The 23,181-nt window shown below is 40.5% G+C and overlaps 1 protein-coding gene across 9 annotated transcripts in view; it reads left to right on the top strand.

Annotated features, from left to right (window-relative positions):
- Positions 1 to 23,181, top strand: part of CNOT1 (CCR4-NOT transcription complex subunit 1) — a 159,985-nt gene that overhangs the window by 22,012 nt on the left and 114,792 nt on the right. For all 9 annotated transcript variants that reach the window (XM_087971881.1, XM_087971876.1, XM_087971879.1 and 6 more), the window contains exons 4-10: positions 7,122 to 7,220; positions 9,470 to 9,538; positions 10,258 to 10,312; positions 11,319 to 11,522; positions 12,227 to 12,395; positions 14,024 to 14,150; positions 16,291 to 16,401. In XM_087971881.1, coding sequence (XP_087828007.1) covers positions 7,122 to 7,220; positions 9,470 to 9,538; positions 10,258 to 10,312; positions 11,319 to 11,522; positions 12,227 to 12,395; positions 14,024 to 14,150; positions 16,291 to 16,401 — 834 coding nt within the window. The remainder of the gene's footprint in view (positions 1 to 7,121; positions 7,221 to 9,469; positions 9,539 to 10,257; positions 10,313 to 11,318; positions 11,523 to 12,226; positions 12,396 to 14,023; positions 14,151 to 16,290; positions 16,402 to 23,181) is intronic.

Raw genomic sequence — 23,181 nt, 5'->3', positions numbered from 1 at the left:
GGCTCTAAGGAGGCAGAAAGCCATTGAGAAAAGCTTTGCAAGGGCAGAAAAGGAGGCGGAGAAGAATGAAACTTCCCATGCTCCAGCAAATAGACCAATAGAGATAAAGCAGCAGGAAGGGTTGGCTATCTATCGGGAGGAGCAACTAAGGGAGACAGATTTTTCTGATGAAGAAGAACCGGTGATAGATACCCCAACATTTACGGGTCTATTTCGACCTCAGTTGTTCAAAATGCTGCTAGGCAAAACCAAAGCGGCAACAGGTTTGGGTACTGACCCAGTAACAACAGAGGCACTTCCAGATTTAACAAATCTGAAGGATTTGGTGGGATTCAATTTTTTTTACTATCGGTTCTGTGGGTGTGGCAGGGGAAAGATACTGTGAAATCTCCAGTCAGAGGTGGTATTTGCCGGTTCTCTGAACTACTCAAAATTTCCGCTCCCGGTTCTCCAGAACTGGTCAGAACTTGCTGAATACCACCTCTGATCATTTCTATGCAAGGCCTAAGGTGGACTGTGAGAAACTACATTCACCTGAATTGTTCAGAGAGGTGACACAAGGACAATTGACCCAATTGGTGTCATTCCCAACACCAGGCAGGAATGAAAAGAAAATTTACAACATGGAATTGGATGAAATATTACAAGCTCCAACAATAGATGGACCAGTGGCAGCTTCAACATCCTCGACCATCTTAGCCAATGAGGCAGAGGATAGCCTGAAGGGGACAAAAGAGCCAAACAGACACCCCAGAAGGTCCACCAAGCAGCTGCATGGGCAGTAAGAGCAACCTCAACTGTGTCCTTTTTCAGCAGGGTGGTCTTGATCTGGCTTCACCAGATGCAGGACAACGTAGTGATCTTTGATCACATCAGGACCTAAATAAAATAATAGCAACAATGGAACTTATAGCAGACACCATTCTCAATGGCGCCAAATATGCTTCCAAGGCTATTACATCATCGTTGGCAGTGAGGCACCTGGTTCGACTCTGCCATTGGTAGGCGGATTTAAAACACAAATGGAGGCTAGCGTCTGCCCCAGTCAAGGAGGACAAGTTATTCGGCGAACGAATTGAATCCCTGCTAGCAGAGACTAAGGACAAAAGAAAGGTTTTGTTTAAAATATAAAGCCAGGCAGACATACGTTCCTCACCTTATACACAAAGGCTGTCTTTTCCGGCCACAGATGTGGGGGCTGGGTACCAACATTCCCAGAGACCATACACACATGGACAGACACGACAACCAGACAGAACCGGGTTTTGAGACAGAGATGGACAGCAGTTTCAGGGAAGACAGCCATTCAGGGGCTCAACCAGCAGGCCCTTTCGCCATACCAAGTAACAACAGGAACCGTGCACTCATCGACGGAAGATTGGGCCAGTTTGTTGACTGATGGGAATCAACAATGACGGACACTTGGGTCCTAAACACAGTAAGATGAGGCCTAACTCTGGAATTCCTCTCCACACCTCCAAACTCCTTCAGAAGACGCCCGATTTCAAGGGACAGATCAAAAAGGAGCATCATGGAGGCAGCAGTTCAACACTTGTTGGACATCCAAGCTGTACAACCAGTCCCACGGGACGAACAGGGGCAAGGGTTCTACTCAATCCTGTTTGTAGTTCAAAAGTCGTGGGTGGGGGTGGAAAGCAATTTTAGATCTCAAAAGACTAAACAGACATATAGAGTACAAGAGATTCAAGATGCAGTCCCTCCAGTCAATTCTGGGGAATATCTGAGAGGGAGATATCCTCAGTGGACCTCACAGGCATATTTACACATCCCGATTATCCAATTCCATGAAAGTTTCTGCATTTTCACTATGCAGGATGACACTACCAATACAAGGCCCTCCTGTTTGAACTATCCTCAGCACCCAGAACATTCACCAAGGTACTGGCAGCGGTAGCGGCACATCTCAGAACAATACCAGTGCATATTCAATGCTACCTGGATGACATATTGATACAGTCCTCCTCCCCCTAAAAGTAAAGGAGGACTTAGAGACTACAATACAAACATTACAAGATCATGGATTTTCCGTGAACTTCGACGAGTCATCTGACTCTGACCAAATGACTGCTACACTTGGGAGCAGTCATAGACACCAACTCCTGCGAAGTTTACCTGTCACAGGAACTCCAGGACAACATAAAAGCAGTAACAGGTCAGGTAATCACAGCCCCAGCCGTAACCCTGGACCTGCTCTCAAAACTGCTGGGCAAAATTATATCCTGCATTTTGGTCTTGCCTTGGGCACATCTGCATGCAAGAACCCTACAATGGTTTCTCCTGCCATATCACAGATCAGGCAGGAGCAATGCGAAGATAAAGGTGCAGGTCCCACCAAAAGTGAAGCAATCCCTCCAGCGGTGGAGGTCACAAGCCATAACCAAGGGCTGCAAATTCAAGGAGCCCAACCGCCTGATCATCACACCAGTTTGTTTGGCTGGGGTGCTCACTGCCACTCCCAAATCACACAGGGTCAGTGGTCCAGAGCAGACCTTAAAAACAACATCAACTGGCTGGACTCAGAGCGCTGCATCTGGCCATAAAAGAAATTCCAAGCAGATACAGAGGGGCCAACCCATCCTAATCCTGATGGACAACGTGGCCACCAAGGCCCACATCAACCAACAGGGGGGACACACTCCAGAACACTCATGCAAGAAGCAGTAAGCTTAGGCTTCTGGGCCGAGAAGCACCTCCTATCGATCAGAGCAGAACACATCTCAGGAACAACAAATGTGCAGGCAGATTGGCTCAGCAGAACAATAGTCAACCACTCAGAGTGGCGCCTGCACCCAGATCTGATCAAGGAAATGACAACCAGATTTGGGAATCCATCCCTGGATTTATTTACGTCCCCAATGAACACACAATTGCCGAGGTTCTATTCAAGATTCCTGACACTGGGGGCAGAAAGAGCCAACACTCTCCATGTAGCGTGACCCAGGGGACTCCTGTATGCCTTTCCTCCACTTCCATTAATTCTGAGGGTGATCAAAAAAGTGATAGAGGAGAAGGTGGAAATCCTATTCATATCGCCTCACTTTTCCAGAAGGCCATGGTACGCAGACCTGGTCAACCTATTGATAACCAGGCCACGGAGAATACTCCCAGACAGGGTCGCCCTTACCCAGAGGGCCTTACTGCATCCAGAACCGCAATGGCTCCAACTGACCGTCTGACACTTGAGCAGAATACACTGAATCAACTCAAATGCTCCACCAAGATCATACAGACGCTCTAGAAATCTAGGAGGTTGTCAACCAACAGGATTTATGACGCCATTTGGAGGACCTTCTGTGGCTGGTGCTCCAAAGCACATATTGATCCAACCACAGTGTCAGTAACACAGGTACTAGATTTCCTTCAGGAGGGAATGGATAAAGGGCTGTCCCCCAATACCTTACGTAAACAGGTAGCGTCAATAGCATCAGTCTTGGGCTGCAGGACCCTAGAGTCTCTAACCCAACACCCATTTGTGCACACCTTCATCAGAGGGGCAACCAACTTAAAGCTGCCGGTAATCCACAGGTATCTCACCTGGGACCTAACCAAGATCCTGAGAATGCTCATGATAGAGCTGTTCGAGCCACTACGTTCTGCCAGCTTACGTTTTCTCACCCTTAAGATGGTATTTCTTATGGCCATTACCTCAGCCAGACGGATATCCGAACTGGCAACTCTCTCCATAAGGGAGGGCCTTTGCATAATACACCCAAACAGGGTGGTGTTACGGCTGGATCCCACCTTTCTCCTGAAGGTGAATTCCACCTTCCACAGGGCCCAAGAAATAGTACTGCCAGACTTCTGTCTGAGACCAGTCCAGGAATTGGAAAAGAAATGGCATTCTTTAGATGTCAGTAGGGCCATATGCATCTATCTAAAGAGAACAGCCACTATTAGGAAAACAGAATCAATGTTTGTGTCAATCAAACCTAATTCTTTGGGCCACAAGGTTTCATCATTGACCATGGGTCAGTGGATTCGGGCATGCATCACAAAGACTTACGAACTCCAGTCTTTGCCACTGCCTGGCCGAGTGACAGCCCATTCAACTTGGAGTGCAGCCAGAATGGCAGCATGGAACACACAAGCCACTATTGAAGACATCTGCAGGGCAGCAACATGGTCTTCACTGTCCCCATTCATCAGGCACTACAAAGTGGATGCATTCGCATCAGCGGAGGCGGCCTTTGGCAGAAGAATACTTCAAAGAGTGCATACGGAGGTGGGACTCAGAACCAGACTACTACCCATCTTTAGGACAGCCAGCTTTGGTATGGCCAACACTTTGGATCCTCCGTTCAGTGCAACAGAGAAAGAGCGTTGTCTTACCTGAAGCACATATCTCATTGTGCTGAAGGAAGATCCAAACCCACCCTGGCAACCATCAGGTCCTGAGCCCAGGAGTAACCAGAAAGAGCACCAAAAACATCCTCCTTCAGTGCAGTGAGAATATGCATTTCAGGTAAGACAATGCTTTTTTTGCTTTTTATATTTGTCTTGCAGTTTGACAACTACACTACACTATTCGCTACATGGGGTTGACATTGAATACCACTTAGACACTTCAACCAGAACATAGTGACACAGGCCGCAACAGGCATGCCTTAGTGTGCCATGTAACACCTTTACAAGCTGCATTGGTTGCCATTTGCTTCTGGGTGCAATTCAAGGTTCTGATACTAACCTGTGAAACCATACATGGCATAGGGCCTGGCTACATGAGGGATCGCCTCTCTCCCATAACATCGGTCTGGACAACTTCATCCAGCTGGGTTGGTGCACTGTTGGTTCCTTCAGTTAAACAATGTCTCTGCTCAAGACTGTAATAGCACCTGCCCTCTGGAATGAGGTCATTCCCACCCCCCCACCCCAGATCTGGATACCCCCATTCCGTGAAGCTTTTCACCCAGGCCTTTGGCAAGGGGCAGGGAAATCTTCATAGTCACATTCAGGTGCTTGGCAGCCCACCCACATTTATAATTTCAGCATGTGCTTCAACTGCCCACATACACACACCTCTATCGTTTTGGCTGCCTTGCATTCTGCCACCAAAGGCTTATGAATGGCCAGCAGCTACCTTGGCCAGATAGTCCTTGTTAGTGGCAGGAGAAAGAGATGGAGAAGATCAGTTGGGGGTAGCAGGGCTAGGTATCCGGAGCGGAGTGCAGAATGTTCAATGGGCAGAAATGGGAGGGGGGGTAGGTGAGGGCAATTAAAGCAGAAGCAAGCATGACATGGTGATGGAGCCTTAGGGTGGGGATGAGGCACTGGGCAGGAGATGGGCCTGGCCCTGGCCTAACAGCTGCAATCTAGATTACCAGGTCAACCATTGCTAAACTTGCAGCAATCATGTGATGTTTTGCTTAACAACCACTTGGCCTTGCAAGGGAAGTTCCAGTCCTAGTTAGGCCCCTTCACTTTTGACAGAAGTTGCCATCCCAAGAATACCTGTATGTATCCATATACCTAGCCATTTGGAGGAGAATCAGGTGATCTATCCTGAGAGGGTTTCAAAGTGGAGTTCCTACCAAAAAGCCCTGTGCCTTCGCTCCTTTATTCTCTGCTTTAGCAAATAGAAAATCATAAAGATTCCTGAAAACTAAAAATGGAGAAGGAGCGTTTTAGACATTGCAACAACTTGGAATTGCATCTCACTTTACAGACCCCTCACATCCCAGAAATAAACTGTTTCAACTCCTACCCTCAAAACGATGCTATAGAACACTGCACACCAGAACAACTAGACACAAGGACAGTTTTTCCCGAACACCATCAAATTATTTGCTAAACAAATAATTCCCTCAACCTTGTCCAACTATTTACAGAGTCTGCACTACTATTACTATTAATCTTCTTATCACTCCTTATTGTATGACTAACTTTTTCGTTTGTATCCTTACGATTCATATGGACTGTTTCCTAGTATGATTTGATTGCTTATTGTACCCTATAACTATCATTAAGTGTTATACCTGGTGATTCTTGACTCTTCATGAATGTATCTTTTCCTGAGAGCATTGGCACCAAGACAAATTCTTTGTGTCTCCAATCGCACTTGGCCAATAAAAGAATTCTAGTTCTAATTCTTTTAAAAATGTATAGAGGATCTCAGAAGAGCCTTATGTTTTTTGATATTGAGCATATTAAAATTAAAAGTGAATATTGTGGAATATTTATTGAATTATTGAAAAATAACAGTTAATCCCATTAGAAATCAGCATAAATAAAATAATTTTCATAAAATTCTACTTTTTTTAACAAATGACATTGTTTTAAATTTTTGCAATTTTTTAACTTCTGGCAACTGATTTTGTGGACCCCTGCAAGGGTTTGGGGGGTTCCCACAGGGGTCTTCAGACTACACTGTAAGAAAATCTGGTTTAAAGTAACAATTCAAGATACAGCTTCTTTCACTAATAGCTTTGAATCAAACTCTTGTTCTAAGGGCATATTTTAATCTAATAGTTCTTTTGGTTTTAGGGCAACTTTTTACTTGTTTTTTTATATAAAATACTTATTCATATATCTTGGGTACCATCCTCTTTAAGTACATATCATGATAATATGTTACAGTGTACATACCAGTAATAATTATGAATTATATCTATGTTCTCATCTTTGAGAAAGATAACCAAGCAAACTGTTAGCTGTCTAGTCTCTTCCACAATATTCCTTTCATAAGAGCTTGAAGACCTGGCTCTGCCAATTGGTCTGAGGACCCTAGGGAGGAGTACCACACTGGAGTTGGCTACTAGATTGCTAGCAAACCCCCCTCGCTAACCCATCTTTCATTCTCATATCACTGTATTTTCAGTGTTTTCTTTTTCATTGTTTATTCTATCATTCTGTTTGTTTGCTACTTTCATCTTTAAACTTCTTTTCATTTCTATTTTTATTGTTGTAAGCTGCCTATAATAGCCCCACCCTAGGCAAGCTTACAACAGGTTGGCAATAAATCAGTTTATCAAATAAACATTAAAAAGTATTTCTTATACATTCAATGGCAAAATGGTTCAAAGAAGAAGCCATATGAATGGTTTTATAGTTGTATTGTCAGGTGCAGAGAAAACCTTTTATATAACCATCTCCTTTCTTTCCAGACTCAGTTTCTGATCCAGGAGTGTGCATCATTGATTACAAAGCCAAACTTCATTTCAACACTGTCCTATGCTATTGAAAATCCATTGCATTATCAAAAGGTTTGTATAAACAAGTCAGAATTTGTTGCACTGTTCAGCCAGTGTTGCCTAATTTATGATTGCAAACATTATTTTAGCCCTTCAAGAATGTTTTAAGATTGTGAGATATTGAAACCTTAATTTGTGCATATCAGACTCAAGCAGCAATGAATTAAAGTATAAAAATCAAATGTAAAAATGTAGCTAGGAGAAGCAACTTTAAAACAGATTACAGGAGATTCTCCCATTTTAAGATTGGTATGCCACAGTCGTTTGTTTATGCAATATCAACTTCATAGAAAGACTAAGATAAAAATGATTGTAGTTAATCAGCATCACAGGAAAGTTGTGTTAATCTATAATAACCAAAAATCAAGAGGAAAGTAGTAGTAGTTTCTGATTAACACATTTTATTAAAAGACATGAGTTTTTGTGTACTGCAACTCACTTCATCAGATGTAAAAAGTATTTGGATTGACAAAGGATTTATATTGGAATTGGGGAGAAGGGAGGGGAAAATTTCAGCCAACCTCAGAAAGTTGTAACTGAGTTTTTAGCATATTACAGGTGCTGATTGATAAGTTACTTCTCATCCATTTCACACATAATCTATCTGCATAACCGCCTTGCCAACCCTCCCATTCCCTCCACCTCATCCAATCTAAATCTTAACTCAGTCCAGTTGTTTTGCGTATCTAAGCTTATGGAAACCCCAGGCTTTTAATAAAATGTATTAGTAGGAAATGTTAATGTGAGGCTTCAGAGACTTGATTGGATGAAATAGGAAGGATAATCATTTATAACTGAGATATTCTTAATAAATGTGAGCTTTCTTTTTCAGTAGGGGTTGCTCAGCATCCTTATATAAATGTTGAAGAACTGGGGAGGGGGACAATCTGAAAATCTTCAGTATCCCATGATTAAACTATGAGTATAATTGTGTTTGTTCTCTGTGAAGTAGGAATAAGTCAGCAGAATGTTGTGAGTTGTTTTCTGATTCAGTCTTGATTTTCCATGGGTTAATGCAGTCCTAAGAGCCAGTTTGGTATAGTGGTTAAAGCACCAGTCTAGAAACAGAGATGGTGAGCTCTACTTCCCCTTGGGACAAAACCAACTGGGTGACCTTGGACCAGTCATTCTGCTTCAGTCCTAAGAAGCTGGCAGTGGCAAATCACTTCCCCAAAAATTTCTGATAAAGCTGCAGGGATTTGGAAGCTGTCAGGAGTCAGTGTTGACTTGAAAACATGCATGCATGGATGTGTGTGTGTGTGCACATACACACAATTAAAAATCTAGACATAAACGTTTTCAGTCACAGAAGAACTGAGATCATTCTCTCTCATCTAAGTGGGTGGTTTACAATGGTGGTTGACATTCTGTGATCTCAGTGGCTGGACTTTATCATCTTAATAGGATCAAGAATATTAGGCATTTACAAAAGTTGGTTGTATAGTAAAACATCAATGCAAAATGTAAAATGTAATAAATATTGAGTATTGATTTCAAACTCCTATCATGTTTGTCAGAGCTGTTATAAGCATACTCGGCATGCAGAGTTAAGGTGCATCAAGTTCCTGAATTCAGTAGTTCTCTTCCTTCCAAAAACCGATAATGAACATTCAATTTTTAAAATATAGGTACTATAGTCCTCACTTGTTTAGTGGCCATTCAAAGTTTCAGTGGCACTGAAAAAAGTGACTTAGGATTGGTTTTCACACTTACAACTGTTGCAGCATTCGCAAGGTCACATGATCAAAATTCAGACACTTTGCAACTGGCATGCATTATGACAATTACACTATCCCGAAGACCTGGGATCATAACATGGCTTCCAACAAGCAAAGCCAGTGAAGGAAGTCAGATTCACTTATTCACTTCACCTTGCTAAGCAAGGTGGTTACTTTGCTTAGCAACAGAAATGTTGGGCTCCGTTATGGTTGTAGAATGGAGACTTCCTCTGAAGCATTGACCAAATATTGCCCAACAAAAATAAGCATCCGATTTGTGAAGTGCAGGTGTGCTGTTTGATAAAAGGAGACTATTTGATACCACAATTTTTCAAACCAAGATGCTTATAGTGGTAAAACCAAGACTTATTATGTTGGCTTGGGGAAATGCTGGAAATTGTGGCTTCATGAATCTGAATTATACTGAGAATCCTGTTTTTGTCTTCAGTGTTGTTTAGAAGTTTGTTATTGGGCTGCTTTTTTTGCTTTCATAATTTTTGTCTCTTCTATTAAAATTGTGTACAACATTCTTGTTTCTTTCAGAGTCTTAAGCCATCACCCCATCTATTCACCCAGCTGAGCAAAGTGATCAAATTAAGCAAAGTTCAAGAGGTGGGCTTTCTATTCTATTATGCTCTCAGCATCTTGGGGGGTGGGAGGGGAGCATCCGCATATTGATGGAGTCATAGAAATGCCCCAGCTAGTATACTTCTCTTAGCCTTGATAAATAAGTAGGAGACAATCACCAGCAGATCCTCCACTTTTACCCTCTACTTCCTGACTGTTGTAATATTTGTTATTACTGTACTTCAGAATGCCATGACCATCACCCTTGTAATCTTGATCCGCTGGACGGATGGCAGGTTCTATTGGGCATAATGGGGAGGGCTACAAAAGTGGGACATTAGAGCAACAGTATTCAATCTTTGCTCTGTCTGGTTGCCAACCCCGGTTTGTCATTAGAAGCATGAAGTGGGAAGGAAGCCTCCCGATCTAGCCTCTTGCTCAATGCAGGAATTCAAATTAAAGCATCCCAAGCAGAAGACATGCAGTAATGGGAGTTCATTCCCTTTCTGGTTTCACTGTCAGATTGTTCTTATGATTCAGAATTTTTCCAAAACTTAATTGGAATCTCTTTGCAACATTATACCCATTACTCTATGCACTCTGATTTTGATACAGAATTGCCCATGTTTCTCTTCTGTGGGATCATCTTTCAGGAATTTTAGTAGTGCTATCATATTCCCCCCCATTTTCTTAAGAGTAAGCATACCCAGGTTTGATGGTACTGAATTATAATACATTAACTTTTAACTTCTCTTTATTAATAGGTTATTTTTGGCCTTGCTTTGTTGAACTCTTTCAATCCTGATCTACAAGTTTTTGGTAAGATATTTTAAATGGTAACTGGGTAGGAAGCTTCTTTCTGAATTTTTAACATAGTAGTTTTATTAGCACAACATACTGTTACTTTAGCCATTATTGTAGTTCACCATTTTTATATTCACATAATACAGAGAACAAACTAAACCACAAAAATAATTAAATCTAGTCCTAACATGTTATGTATATGGAACCGTAAGATATATGTCAATGTCATTTTATCCTTGTATCTGTAGAAAGTGAAATGTGGAATTTTAAAAACCTGTACTGATTGCTGAATTGCAGAAAAAAATCTCTTCCCCAAGGCATGCTGAGATATGAGATTAATTGGAAAGCACTTACTAACTCACTATTCCTAACTGTCCTATTTTACCTTTAGTAGGTGTTTCTATAATATAATGTCTGTACTGGTAGTCCTCAGCTAACAAGGGCAACTGGAACTGGAATTGCTATTGCTAAGTAACATACCCATAAAGCATGAGGTTATGTGGTGGTGCTTAGTAATGCTAATTACCATCCTTAAGCAAATTATTGTGGGTCATTGAGCAAGGACTTCATATGATTGCCATTTCTGATCTCTTGTTAGTGTCCCCATTGATTTTGCTTGTCAGAAGCCAGCAAAGAAGGTTACAAATGGCAACATGTGCCTGGCATGGGATGCTGCAGTGGCCAGATTTCTAAGGACCAGTGTATACAAGAATCTCTTGTATCATTTACTAGAAGGCAGTTTTAGAGATACCCCCAAAGCAATTGACTAGCATGCTAACAGTTTCTTCCCCCTTTTTTATAGGATACCCCTTTGAATTTAATGTCTAAACAAAATTCTGAACTTCAGACGATGTTATGTTTGTAGGAAGGGTCATGCTGAGTGATTCTTTGATATGGAGCTCTTTTGTAAGATAATCTAAACAATGCACATGCATTCCTTTTAAATCACAAGAAAAAACATTTTGTGCTTATTCCTAAAACAATCGTTAATTGCGGTCTGTCTTTTTTTTCTTCTTTCAAGCTGCTCAGTTTATTAAACAGAAGCTTCCTGATCTTCTGCGCTCATATATTGACGCAGACGTCAGTGGTAATCAAGAAGGTGGCTTCCAAGATATTGCAATAGAAGTCTTGCACCTCCTCCTCTCCCATCTACTTTTTGGGCAGAAGGGAGCCTTTGGGGTTGGACAGGAACAAATCGAGGCTTTCCTCAAAACATTGCGCAGAGGTAAGTTATACCCATCATGTGTCTCTTTGAAGCCCACTTCTAAAGAGCCTTGCAGGAAGTAAATTAAGTGGAGTTCTCTGAGTTATTGTATCCCTGGCATGATTATACTTGTTGATGACCTCAGTTGGGGACAGGGGAAGCAGTGGATCCATGTTGATCTGTCGATATATCAGTGGCTTCTGATACAATCCCATTATTGTTAGCCCTACAAGATAGATGAGACCAAGAAAGAAATAACGTGGGTCTAAAGCTTTTTTTTAAATAAAACAGCTATAGTAACAGAACCTTCCATGTCTGAATGTGCTTCCCTTTTTTAATCTTCCTGTGAATTGGGGGTTGTGGCAGTCCCTCCAAGTTGCTTGCATAAATCACTTAGGATTTACTGGAAGAATATGGCCCACCACCTGATCTACTTTGGCCTGCAGTGGTCTTAAAAAAGAATTCAAGTTTGTCATTCTATCTCTGGACTCATGTAGAACCACGTTATTTTAATAAGTTGTAACAATCTGGCTGGGGTTTCTCTTCCCCCCCTTTCCCCCTCTCCTAATAAAATTAGTAAATCCCAACCATAACACATAGAATGAAGAAGACAATCAACAATTAATTGCTTAATAGCATGATTTAGAATAAAAAACAGAAGTGATAAAGGAACCTGTTTTTATGTATGTGCCCATTGTGAATGCTAAGCTTTCTTTCATCCCTAGATTTCCCTCAGGAGCGTTGCCCTGTGGTGCTTGCACCACTCCTATACCCTGAAAAACGGGACATTCTAATGGACAGGATCCTGCCTGACTCTGGAGGGATAGCAAAAACCATGATGGAGAGTTCTCTTGCAGACTTTATGCAGGAAGTTGGCTATGGCTTTTGTACAAGGTATGTAGGTGGGAGTTTCACTGAATTATTCAAAGTGTTTTTCAAAATGAAAGAAAGGTAATTTAAATATTGGGAGATACAACATTGTAGTAGAATGCCAAACTTGCACAATATTGATGTGAAATAAATATAGAATTTAATGCTCTATCTAGAACTTCCATGTGATAGTTCTTTTGCTTAGTAATCTTGGCCTTTGAGATTTGAGGAGGATACCTGGATCTTTCCCACCCAAGCCAAGAAGCAACCAATTGCTCTACTTTAAAATAGTTATTTAACCACTGCTTTGTGCTATTTAAATCTCCGAAGATTGCTCCACCTGTCTGTTATTCCCAAAATCTGACTGCGGGTTTCATATTGGAGCCCAATGTTTACCCAAAAAGAAAGTGCTTGAAATATTGCTTCAAGCAAGAATCCAAAAGTCCCCAGGGAATTGCAGAGTGAGGTGTCTGAAGCTCTAATTGGACATAAATAGACCATGCCTTATCCTGAATCTTCCATGAAGATGGGGCAGAAATGTTTATCTCTGGACACATAAAGTCTTGAGTAACTGATATATTTTTGGGAAGGCCCTCTTTTTGGAAAGATATTCAGGTTACTCAGTTATTCATTCATCTCAATTTTGGACCTAAAGTCATCTTAAGTCCAGCCAGAATTATAATTGATTAAAAAGGCCTGATGAGAGAATTTCAGAACCTTTGAGGATTACTGGAGAAAAGGCCTGCTTATGTATCTGTCACTTATATCTCAGCACATGAGGACACCTTCTTTAACAGTCCATAGGCTCAGGTGAGAATCTTGAAGGAGAGGTGTTCTTTCAGGTATGGTGGCCTAGTGTTGGGGAAACAGAGGGAGAGGTGAAAAGAGAGATCAAGCTAGAATCACTACCTATCCACAAGTGAACTGCAGTGGTACATTGGTGCTCATCGCTAATTTGTTCTGGGAGAAGCGACAAGTACTAAAAATGAGTACTGAGGAAATTATGTGACTTATCACGTGACCCTTTATTTCGGCTGGAAAGAGTAGCAGGTCATGAGGCAACTGATGCTAGCAAGTTATATTTTATGTGTTGAGTCCAGAAGAAAAGTACCAGGACAAGATTTTTGCTTCAAAACGCATTGAGTACCGAAAGTGGACGAGTTTTGAAGCAGTTGCATACCGAGGTATGACTGTAAATCCAACCCCCCTTGATTGCTATTGACCCATAACTAACTTTAACCAGGTGCTGATCATTAGTTGAGAAGATTCCAGTGCAGAAGGTTTTAGCAATAAGTCAGTTAAATTCGTGCCTGACACCTAGAGAGCCTTTTCATTTAATATATATAAGTCAGTTAATGTTCTCCAGGGTTTCCAAAGGGACAGAGTCCAATGTGAAAGACTAGCTTCTTGGACATTTTTACATAACTTGTCTACATTATAGTCTTTTGGAATTAAGTGAAAACCTTTTATTTTCAAACAATTTAAATAAATAATTTTAGAATTATTTTTATTTCTGAGATCTTCAAATTATTATGCATTTGCTGCTTGTATAAGCCGCCATTGTTGTCTTAGAGTTACTTAATATGTAAGAAGAGAGCTTCATTAATTGGGCAATGTAATATTTTTAATAAAACAAACATTATCTTTCATAGCGTGGAAGAATGTCGCAGTATCATCACACAATTTGGTGTTGGGGAGGTTACAGCTGCCCAGGTTGCCAGGGTTTTGGGAATGATGGCTCGCACACACTCTGGATTGACAGATGGCATTCCATTACAGGTTTGTATTTAAAAGGGGCTTTAAAGATAAAGGTTCCCCTGCACGTGCATGCTAGTCATTTCCGGTTCTATGGAGGGTGCTCATCTCCGTTTCTAAGCCGAAGAACTGTCTGAAGATGTCTCCGTGGTCATGTGGCCTGCATGATTAAACACTGAAGTTGCACGGAGTGCTTGTTACCTACCCACCAAAGTGGTCCCTATTTTTCTACTCGCATTTTTTACATGCTTTCGAACTGCTAGGTTGGCAGAAGCTGGGACAAGTAATGGGAGTTCACTGTTAGGTGGCGCTAGGGATTCAAACCGCTGAACTGCCAACCTTCTGATCGACAAGCTCAGCATCTTAGCTATTGACCCACCGTGTCCCTAAAAGAGGTTTTAGAACTGTCAAAAATCAGGTTTTTTTCTGGAGAACACGCCATTTCTTTGATAGCACAATCTGTCGTGGTCACTATTGAAAGTCCACATAAGACATTTATCAGAAGGCAAACTGGTGAGGTTGCTCCTTGTACTGGTTCATCATTGCCTTTTTTTCTGGATAGGCGAACATACCATTGAACAAATCTCTGAACTGTGGTCATCTGCCTTTTTATTTTCTATCTAGGTCCAGGAGTATCTTTGGAAATAAGGATGGTTTGGGTGGTTCTGTTTTACCTTGTTAAAAATGAAAAGGGAAATAGTAGTCTTCATTTAGTGGCAATTTGTAGTTGCAACAGTGATGAAAAAGAAACTTTACAACCAATCTTTGCATATAGAACCTTTACAGCTCTATAAGGTCAAAAGTTACTGTTTTGTTTAATAACCAAGTTGCCAGTCCACTGTTTGATCACTAAACAAGGACTGCCTGTATTTAAGAAATGGGGATAGGGGTCTTGGTGGGCATTAAGCAAAATGTCCCTGGGTGTGAGACTACATTACTCTATTATTAAGTGAAATAAATGATTAAAATTTTAATTGACTTTAAAGTCAGCTAGAAGGGAGCTGAAATTTTCTTTTTAAACACTGCCTGTTGAAATCGTCTGCAGTTTGTGCTTTCAACTTATTGATTATTTAAGTCTGTCTTGTAGTCATACAGAAGCAGCTTGTTGAATCAGTACTTGGAGATCTTGACAGCTTATTTCCCTGATTCAGCAGTTGCTGCTGGTGTTCTTGCTGCTGTCATTAATACAGGTGTTCTGACCTAGGCTTCCCCAAAAAGCACTAAGCAAACTCATTATCCCGGCAAAACCCCTTTTATTAACCTAAGATGAATTTCTTGCATTCACATTCAGCCAAAGGCCTGGCAAACACCTCTTTCGAGGGTGTAATTAGGAGCACAAACCTTATCTAGCTTGGAGAGCTGCCAAGGAAATATTTTCGCACAGAGTCTCTGAGGTGCACAGACAGATCTTCACACTGCTGCAACGAACGAACGAATTGTTTCCTGCAAAAGCCCCCTCCCCTTTTGCTCCTCTTTTAATCCCTATGGGAGGGATTAAAAGAGGAGCAAAAGGCCATTCACCTGTGGCCTTACTCCCACATCAACCCTTAGTTCGTAATTGTTCTTTTCTTTTGGCAGCTCTGCACATGCACAGGCTGGGAACCAGCTCCAGCTGCTCTCCCGCCTCACTGCTGTCCGACTCCAAAGGCAGCTGATAACTGCCAGCCTGTCCTGGCCCCATCTCTGCCTCTGATGCAGAGCCCTCCTCTGAGCCTTCCTCAGCCTCCAGGACTGGCCCATGTTCCTTCCCAACCTCCTCACTCTCTGACTCTGCTGCCAGCTCCACTAGTCACCGGCAGGCCACAACAGTGGGATGGTTTAGCAATATGAACTGAAGGCAGAAAAGGCAGTGTATTGGGACAGAATACTAATCACAGATTGCACTGGAACATCCAAGGGTACTTTTCCCTAGAAAGTTTATCAATTAGCTGAGAAAGACTTACTAAAATATGTGGCATGATTTGTCAGGATAATAAATCTAAAACTGCAAAAAAAGGATAAAAAGCGGGTTGCTTTGCTACATGTTTTCGCATGCTTTGAAGGCTACCATGTGGGAGCTGGGAGACTGCATCCATCTGCATGACTTAAATATTTTACTTCATCTCCAGAATACATTCCTTCTCTAAAAATAGTATAAACATGCATCTACATGTTTCATTTGCAGTCTATTTCTGCCCCTGGAAGTGGAATTTGGAGTGATGGAAGAGATAAAAATGATGGAACACAGACTCATACATGGAATGTTGAAGTTTTGATTGATGTGCTTAAAGAACTGGTATGTTCATAAAATGAAATCCAAAAATGTATTTCTGGAATTAAGAAACTCAATGACTACTAGGGCTGCTGGTGGCCAAATGCTAAGACAAGACTTCCCTCAGATCCTCCCTCCTTTACATTCCCATCTCCTTCCTTCCACCAGGGTGCCAGACCCCGCGTGCTTTCCGCCTCCTGTGCATGCGTCCTGGCAGAGCACCCAGCCTGTGGGCTAAGGCAGCAGATGCTGGCCCATCACTGTCTCCAGGGAGGCCCTGCGTGCCAGATCTAACCACATCACAGGCCAGATTTGGCCCGCGGACCTTGAATTTGACATGTCTTATTTAGATGAAAGTTAGATGCATCTATTTATAAGATCAGAATATTGATCAAGGTACTTTTATAAGCAATCTCTTGATTATTAAGAGCAGGCAATAAAATGTAATTGAAAACAGGTAAAACTGTTTTTTTCTGCATTTCCAATTTATTGAGGGAAGTCTTAACTGTCATAGGAGTTAGTAGAAAGTGTACTTTTAATTCAGAATACATGATGCTTTTGTCAGTACAAAGGCTTGAATGCATTAAAGAGCTCATTATGCTAAGACCTGTACATAATTAAAGTTACAAATATTTTTAATAGTATAATTTAATCTAGCCTATATTTTGCCATTTCTCTAGCTAGAGATTTTTTTTTCTTCTGTCACCATTCCCATCCTCCATGATTTCTCAAGTATTAGAGAAAAGTCCCAAAGGTACTTTTTCTTTCTTTTTTTAAATATATTTCTATTATACATTTTCTTTAATATACATAACTATTCATAATTATACAACATCATTGTGTACTAGATACATCAAGTCCCTTTTTCCCTTTCCATCGTTATACATCCTCGCTAAAACTATCATATCGTATAATCCAGTGATCCCCAACCTTTTTTATGCCGCGGCCCGGTACCAGCATCAGCTGGGCGCCGCCATCTTTTTTTGATGAAAAAGTGCTTCCGGTGAGCTTTCTACCCGGAAAAGCTCACCGGAAGCACTTTTTCATCAAAAAAAGATGGCGGCGCCCAGCAACCAGCGGCCCGGTAGGACTTGTTCCGCGGACCGGTACCGGTCCGCGGACCGGTGGTTGGGGACCCCTGGTATAATCCCTCCATCATACCATATTATACATACAAATGATATCTATTATTTGTTTGTTTCCATCATAATATACTATTCCAATCCTCACTTTATGCATTACATGTTCTCTTCATGTACAATTCAAATATATTCATTTTTACATTATTTATTCTTACATCTTCCTTTATCCCTGAATAAAAGTAATTTTGTTAATCTTCTTTCCTTATTTAACACTAATATCTGCAAGTACCATTGTAAGTCTGACCATCTCGGCATGCTATAGTATCTTTTTTATTACTTCCTCCTCTGTAGGTGTCCTTTCACTTTTCCACTTTTGTGCGTATAGGATTATAGCTGCATTAATATATGAATGATTAAATAAATAAGTCTTTTATCGTATTTCCCTGCTATTATCCATAATAAAAATAGTTCTGGTTTCATATCTGTTTTGTTGTTTCAACATTTCTTCTAACCAATTCCTTATATTCAGCCAGTATTTTTTCACCACCGGACATTTCCACCATATGTTATAGTAGGATCCCCATTTTCTTTGCATTTCCAACATTCAAGTGATATATTAGGGAACATTTTTGCCAATCTTGCAGGTGGCAAATGCCATCTGTAAAACATTTTGTATGAATTCTCTTTGTATGCTTCTGATAATGTTAGTTTATGGTTTCTCTCCCATAATTTTTGCCATTTATCCAATTCTATGGAGTATTCCAAATTCTTCGCCCGAACAATCATCATTTCTTTTTACATATTCTTCTTCCATGCTGACGTTCATTAAATAGTTATACATTTTCTTTATTAATTTTACATCTGGTCCTAACATTATTTTATCCAAGTCTTGGGGTTCCTTATATAATCCATACATTTCTCAATCTTTCTTGTATCTTGTTTGAATTTGAATAAGCGGCCACCAGTCTAGTTCTATTCCCTGTTTTTTTAGTTCCTGATTGGTTTTCAACACTCCCTGTTTGTTTAAAATGTCTTTGTATCTTAAAATCTTATCTGGGTCTAAAACATTGGGATATACACTGCTCAAAAAAATAAAGGGAACACTTAAGCAACACAATGTAACTCCAAGTCAATCACACTTCTTTGAAATCAAACTGTCCACTTAGGTAGCAACACTGATTGACAATCAATTTCACATGCTGTTGTGCAAATGGAATAGACAACAGGTGGAAAGCATAGGCAGTTAGCAAGACATCCCCAATAAAGGAGTGGTTCTGCATGTGGTGACCACAGACCTCTTCTCAGTTCCTGTGCTTTCTGGCTGATGGTTTCGTCACTTTTGAATGCTGGCGGTGCTTTCACTCTAGCAGTCGCATGAGACGGAGTCTACAACCCACACAAGTGGCTCAGGTAGTGCAGCTCATCCAGGATGGCACATCAATGCGAGCTGTGGCAAGAAGGTTTGCTGTGTCTGTCAGCATAGTGTCCAGAGCATGGAGGCGCTACCAGGAGACAGGCCAGTACATCAGGAGACATGGAGGCCGTAGGAGGGCAACAACCCAGCATCAGGACCGCTACCTCCACCTTTGTGCAAGGAGGGACAGGAAGACCACTGCCAGAGCCCTGCAAAATGACCTCCAGCGGGCCACAAATGTGCATGTGGCTGATCAAACAGTCAGAAACAGACTCCATGAGGGTGGTATGAGGGCCCGATGTCCACAGGTGGGGGTTGTGCCAACACCATGCAGGACATTTGGCATTTGCCAGAGAACACCAAGATTGGCAAATTCGCCACTGGCGCCCTGTGCTCTTCACAGATGAAAGCAGGTTTACACTGAGCACATGTGACAGATGTGACAGGGTCTGGAGACGCCGTGGAGAACGTTCTGCTGCCTGCAACATCCTCCAGCATGGTCGGTTTGTCAGTGGGTCAGTAATGGTGTGGGGTGGCATTTGTTTAGGGGGCTGCACAGCCCTCCATGTGCTCACCAGAGGTAGCCTGACTGCCATTAGGAACCGAGATGAGATCCTCAGACCCCTTGTGAGACCATATGCTGGTGCGGTTGGCCCTGGGTTCCTCCTAATGCAAGACAATGCTAGACCTCATGTGGCTGGAGTGTGTCAGCAGTTCCTGCAAGACGACAGCATTGATGCTATGGACTGGCCCGCCCGTTCCCCAGACCTGAATCCAATTGAGCACATCTGGGACATCATGTCTCGCTCCATCCATTAACGCCGCGTTACACCATAGACTGTCAAGGAGTTGGGGATGCTTTAGTCCAGGTGTGGGAGGCGATCCCTCAGGAGACCATCTGCCACCTCATCAGGAACAGGCCCAGGCGTTGTAGGGAGGTCATAGAGGCACGTGGAGGCCACACACACTACTGAGCCTCCTTTTGACTTGTTTTCAGGACATTACATCAAAGTTGGATCAGCCTGTAGTGTTTTTTTCCACTTTAATTCTGAGTGTAACTCCAAATCCAAACCTCCATGGGTTGCTAAATTTGATTTCCATTGATATTTTTTGTGTGATTTTATTGTCAGCACATTCAACTATGTAATGACCAAAGTATTTAATAAGAATATTTCATTCATTCAAATCTAGGATGTCTTATGTCAAGTGGTTGACATCTTATTTTTGTGTTCCCTTTATTTTTTTGAGCAGTGTATTAATGCTTCTATCATGGATAACCAGACCGGAATTTTCATGTAGTGGTTCTGTCTAACTTTTTCCCATACTGATATCACACCGTTTCTAATGTAATGTCTTTGAACATATCTCTGTGATTTATTTTTCCCGTCCCATAAGAATGCGTGCCATCCCAATTGCAGATCGTGTCCCTCTGTTGTTAACATTCTTTTATTTTTTTAATTTATCCATTCTTTTATTTTTTTAATTTATCCATTTAATTTATCCATTAGAATTGATGCCTGATAGTAAAGCTCCAAATGTGGAAGCCCAAACCCACCCTTGTTTTTGGAGTCTTGAAGCATTTCCCTTTTAATTCTAGGTTTTTTCTCTTGCCAGATGAATTTAGAAATCACTCTGTTTAGATCCTCACCATACCTTTTTCCTAATTTTATCAGGGTTGTTTGAAATAGAAATAGTAGTTTCAGTAAAATATTCATTTTTATTGTAAATATCCTTCCAACCAGAAATCGTCTTCTTTGATGGATATACATCTTGATGTTAACCAAATTCCCAAATATTTTACCTTTTCAATCAATTCATTTTTCTGTTTATAAGATTTTTTGTCAACATTTTGGTCTTTTCCTTATTTATTTTGAGTCCTGCCACTGTACCAAACTCTTCTATTTTCTTAATTAGTTTAGGTCCTGTTTCCAAAGGATCTTCCAAAATAAATACTAAATCATCCGCGAAAGCTTGTAATTTATAATGTTCTCTTTTTATTTGCAAACCTCTTAATTCTGGATCTTGCCTAATCAGTCTGAGCAGAACAACATTAATATGAATAGAAGGGGGGGGTAATGGGCACCCTTGTCTCGTACTTTTATTTATATTGAATTCCTCTGTTATTTCTCCATTTATTATAACTCTCGCTATTTGATTGGAATAGATTGATTTGATCATTTCTACAAAAAAATTACCAAAATTCATATTTTCCAATTGCTGTGGCATAAATTGCCAATCTATATTATTGAAAGCCTTTTGTGCATCAGTGCTAACTGCTTTTTGGAGTGAGTTTCATAGTATTCCTCATTATTTTTGAGTTGTCTTTTTGGTAAGAAGCCATTCTGGTCTGGATGGATAAATTCATTTAGAAATCTTTTAAATCTTTCCGAAATTATGGAGGCAAATATTTTATAATCTACATTTAATAGTGATATTGGCCTATAATTTTTTATTTGTTGAACATCTGAATCTTCCTTTGGAATTAGTGTGATATATGCCTCCATCCAGGTTTTAGGTAGTTTGGCCTGTAGTAGAGCTTCGTTATAAAGCTCCAACAGTATTGGTCCCAATATATCCTATAGGTTTTTACATAGTTCTGCAGGTATTCCATCTATTCTGGGTGTTTTATTATTTTTCTGCCTTGATTGCTTTGATTATTTCTGCGTCCGTTATCCTTTCATTCAGCATCCCTCTTACTGAGTCTGATACTTTGAGTAGTGTTGCTTTTTCCAAATATTGTATAGTTGTATCTTCTGGTCTTCTTTCTTGTCTATACAAATTTCTGAAAAATTCCTGCGCTATTTTCTTTTTATCCTCATTTTAGTGGTGGAGAATACCTTTTTCATCTAGTAGTTGATGTATCATTTTCTTTTTTTCTTCCTTTTTCAATTTGTACACCAACCACCTCCCCGGTTTGTTTGCATGTTCAAAAAAAATTTGTTTCGTCAATTTAATTTTTTTGTGCTATTTCCTCTTGTACCTCTTGTTCCTCTTGTAGGTTCAATGTATGTTTTGTTAAATCTCTTTTTTCTATTTTGTTGTTTTTTGGATTTTTCTGCAAATCTCTCTCTCTAGTCCTTTAAGCCCTTCTTGTAACCTAATTTGCTGTTGTCTATTTTTCTTGTTTCTTCTTGCTATGCATGTTATCGCTAGACCTCACATATATGCTTTCGCCGTCTCCCAGACAATTTGTAAGGATGTTTCCTCTTTTTTATTTTCTTTTTTAAAAATCCATTTCTTTTTTCATCATTTGTCTAACCTGTTTGATTCATTGTCTATCTCAATTTCTTTTTTTGTCCTTTCCACACAATTTTTATAGGGTTGTGGTCTGCACATGTGTTCGTTACTATCTCTACTTCATGAACTTTCCTCATTCCCGACGTCATCCTCACCATATTTATTCTTTAACATGATTGATGCATATTCGGGTAGAAAGTATACTGATTGGTCTTTGGATTAAGTTCTCTCCAGATATCCTGTAGGCTCATTTCATGTATCATGTCAGCGAAGGCTTTTGGAAGTGTTCTTATTTTTTTGTTTCTTTTGCTACTTCTGTAATCTTTTTTGACATCCACGATGACATTGAAATCCCCGATGATGCATATATTTTCATAATCCATTTCTGGTTTTTTTTAATGCAATCTTTTGTAAAACTCTTCCTGATGCTTATTCAGGGCATATATTGCAATCAAAAGAATTTGTTTCTGATTTATTATTATCTCTGTCATTAGTATTCTCCTTTCTTCATCTGTATAAATTTGTTTAGCTTGTAACGCTTCTTTAATATATAATACTACCCCTCTTTTCTTTTGGTATGCTAATGATGAATACAATTTCCCCATTTTAGGGTATTCCAGTACATTTCTGCATTGCCTTTTAATGTGGACTTCTTGGAGACATGTAATGTCCAATTTTAACCTTTGTAATTGTAAAGATTTGTTTTCCGTTTGTGGGGAGTTCAATCCATTTATGTTCACAGAGAGCATCTTTACTTCCTCTTCCATCTTTTTCACTTATATATAGGTCTTACGCTTCTGGTTGTTCTTACCTCCCTCTGTATTTTTATTCTTGCACTTTCTTGTTCATCTCGCTTTCCTTTTTTCTTCCTGTTCTACTGTTTTTTCTTCTATTTGTAGTTCATCCTGACTTTTACTTTCTACCTCTTCTCTACTTTCCTGTTCTTCATTTACTGTAAAGTGATGTTCAAAGAACTCATGTACCTTATCTATAGTGTCTATTCTGAATTTTTTGTCTTGCCAAGAGATCAGCATTCCTTCCGGTATCAGCCATCTAAATGTCACATTGTAT

This window comes from Notechis scutatus, chromosome 9 (assembly GCF_049901735.1).
Source record: "Notechis scutatus isolate UNSWTSFEM ecotype Mainland chromosome 9, rNotScu1.2, whole genome shotgun sequence".
Taxonomy (NCBI): Eukaryota; Metazoa; Chordata; class Lepidosauria; order Squamata; family Elapidae; genus Notechis; species Notechis scutatus.
Note: the sequence above shows the minus strand (reverse complement) of the source record. Positions and strands in the feature narration are given on the sequence as shown.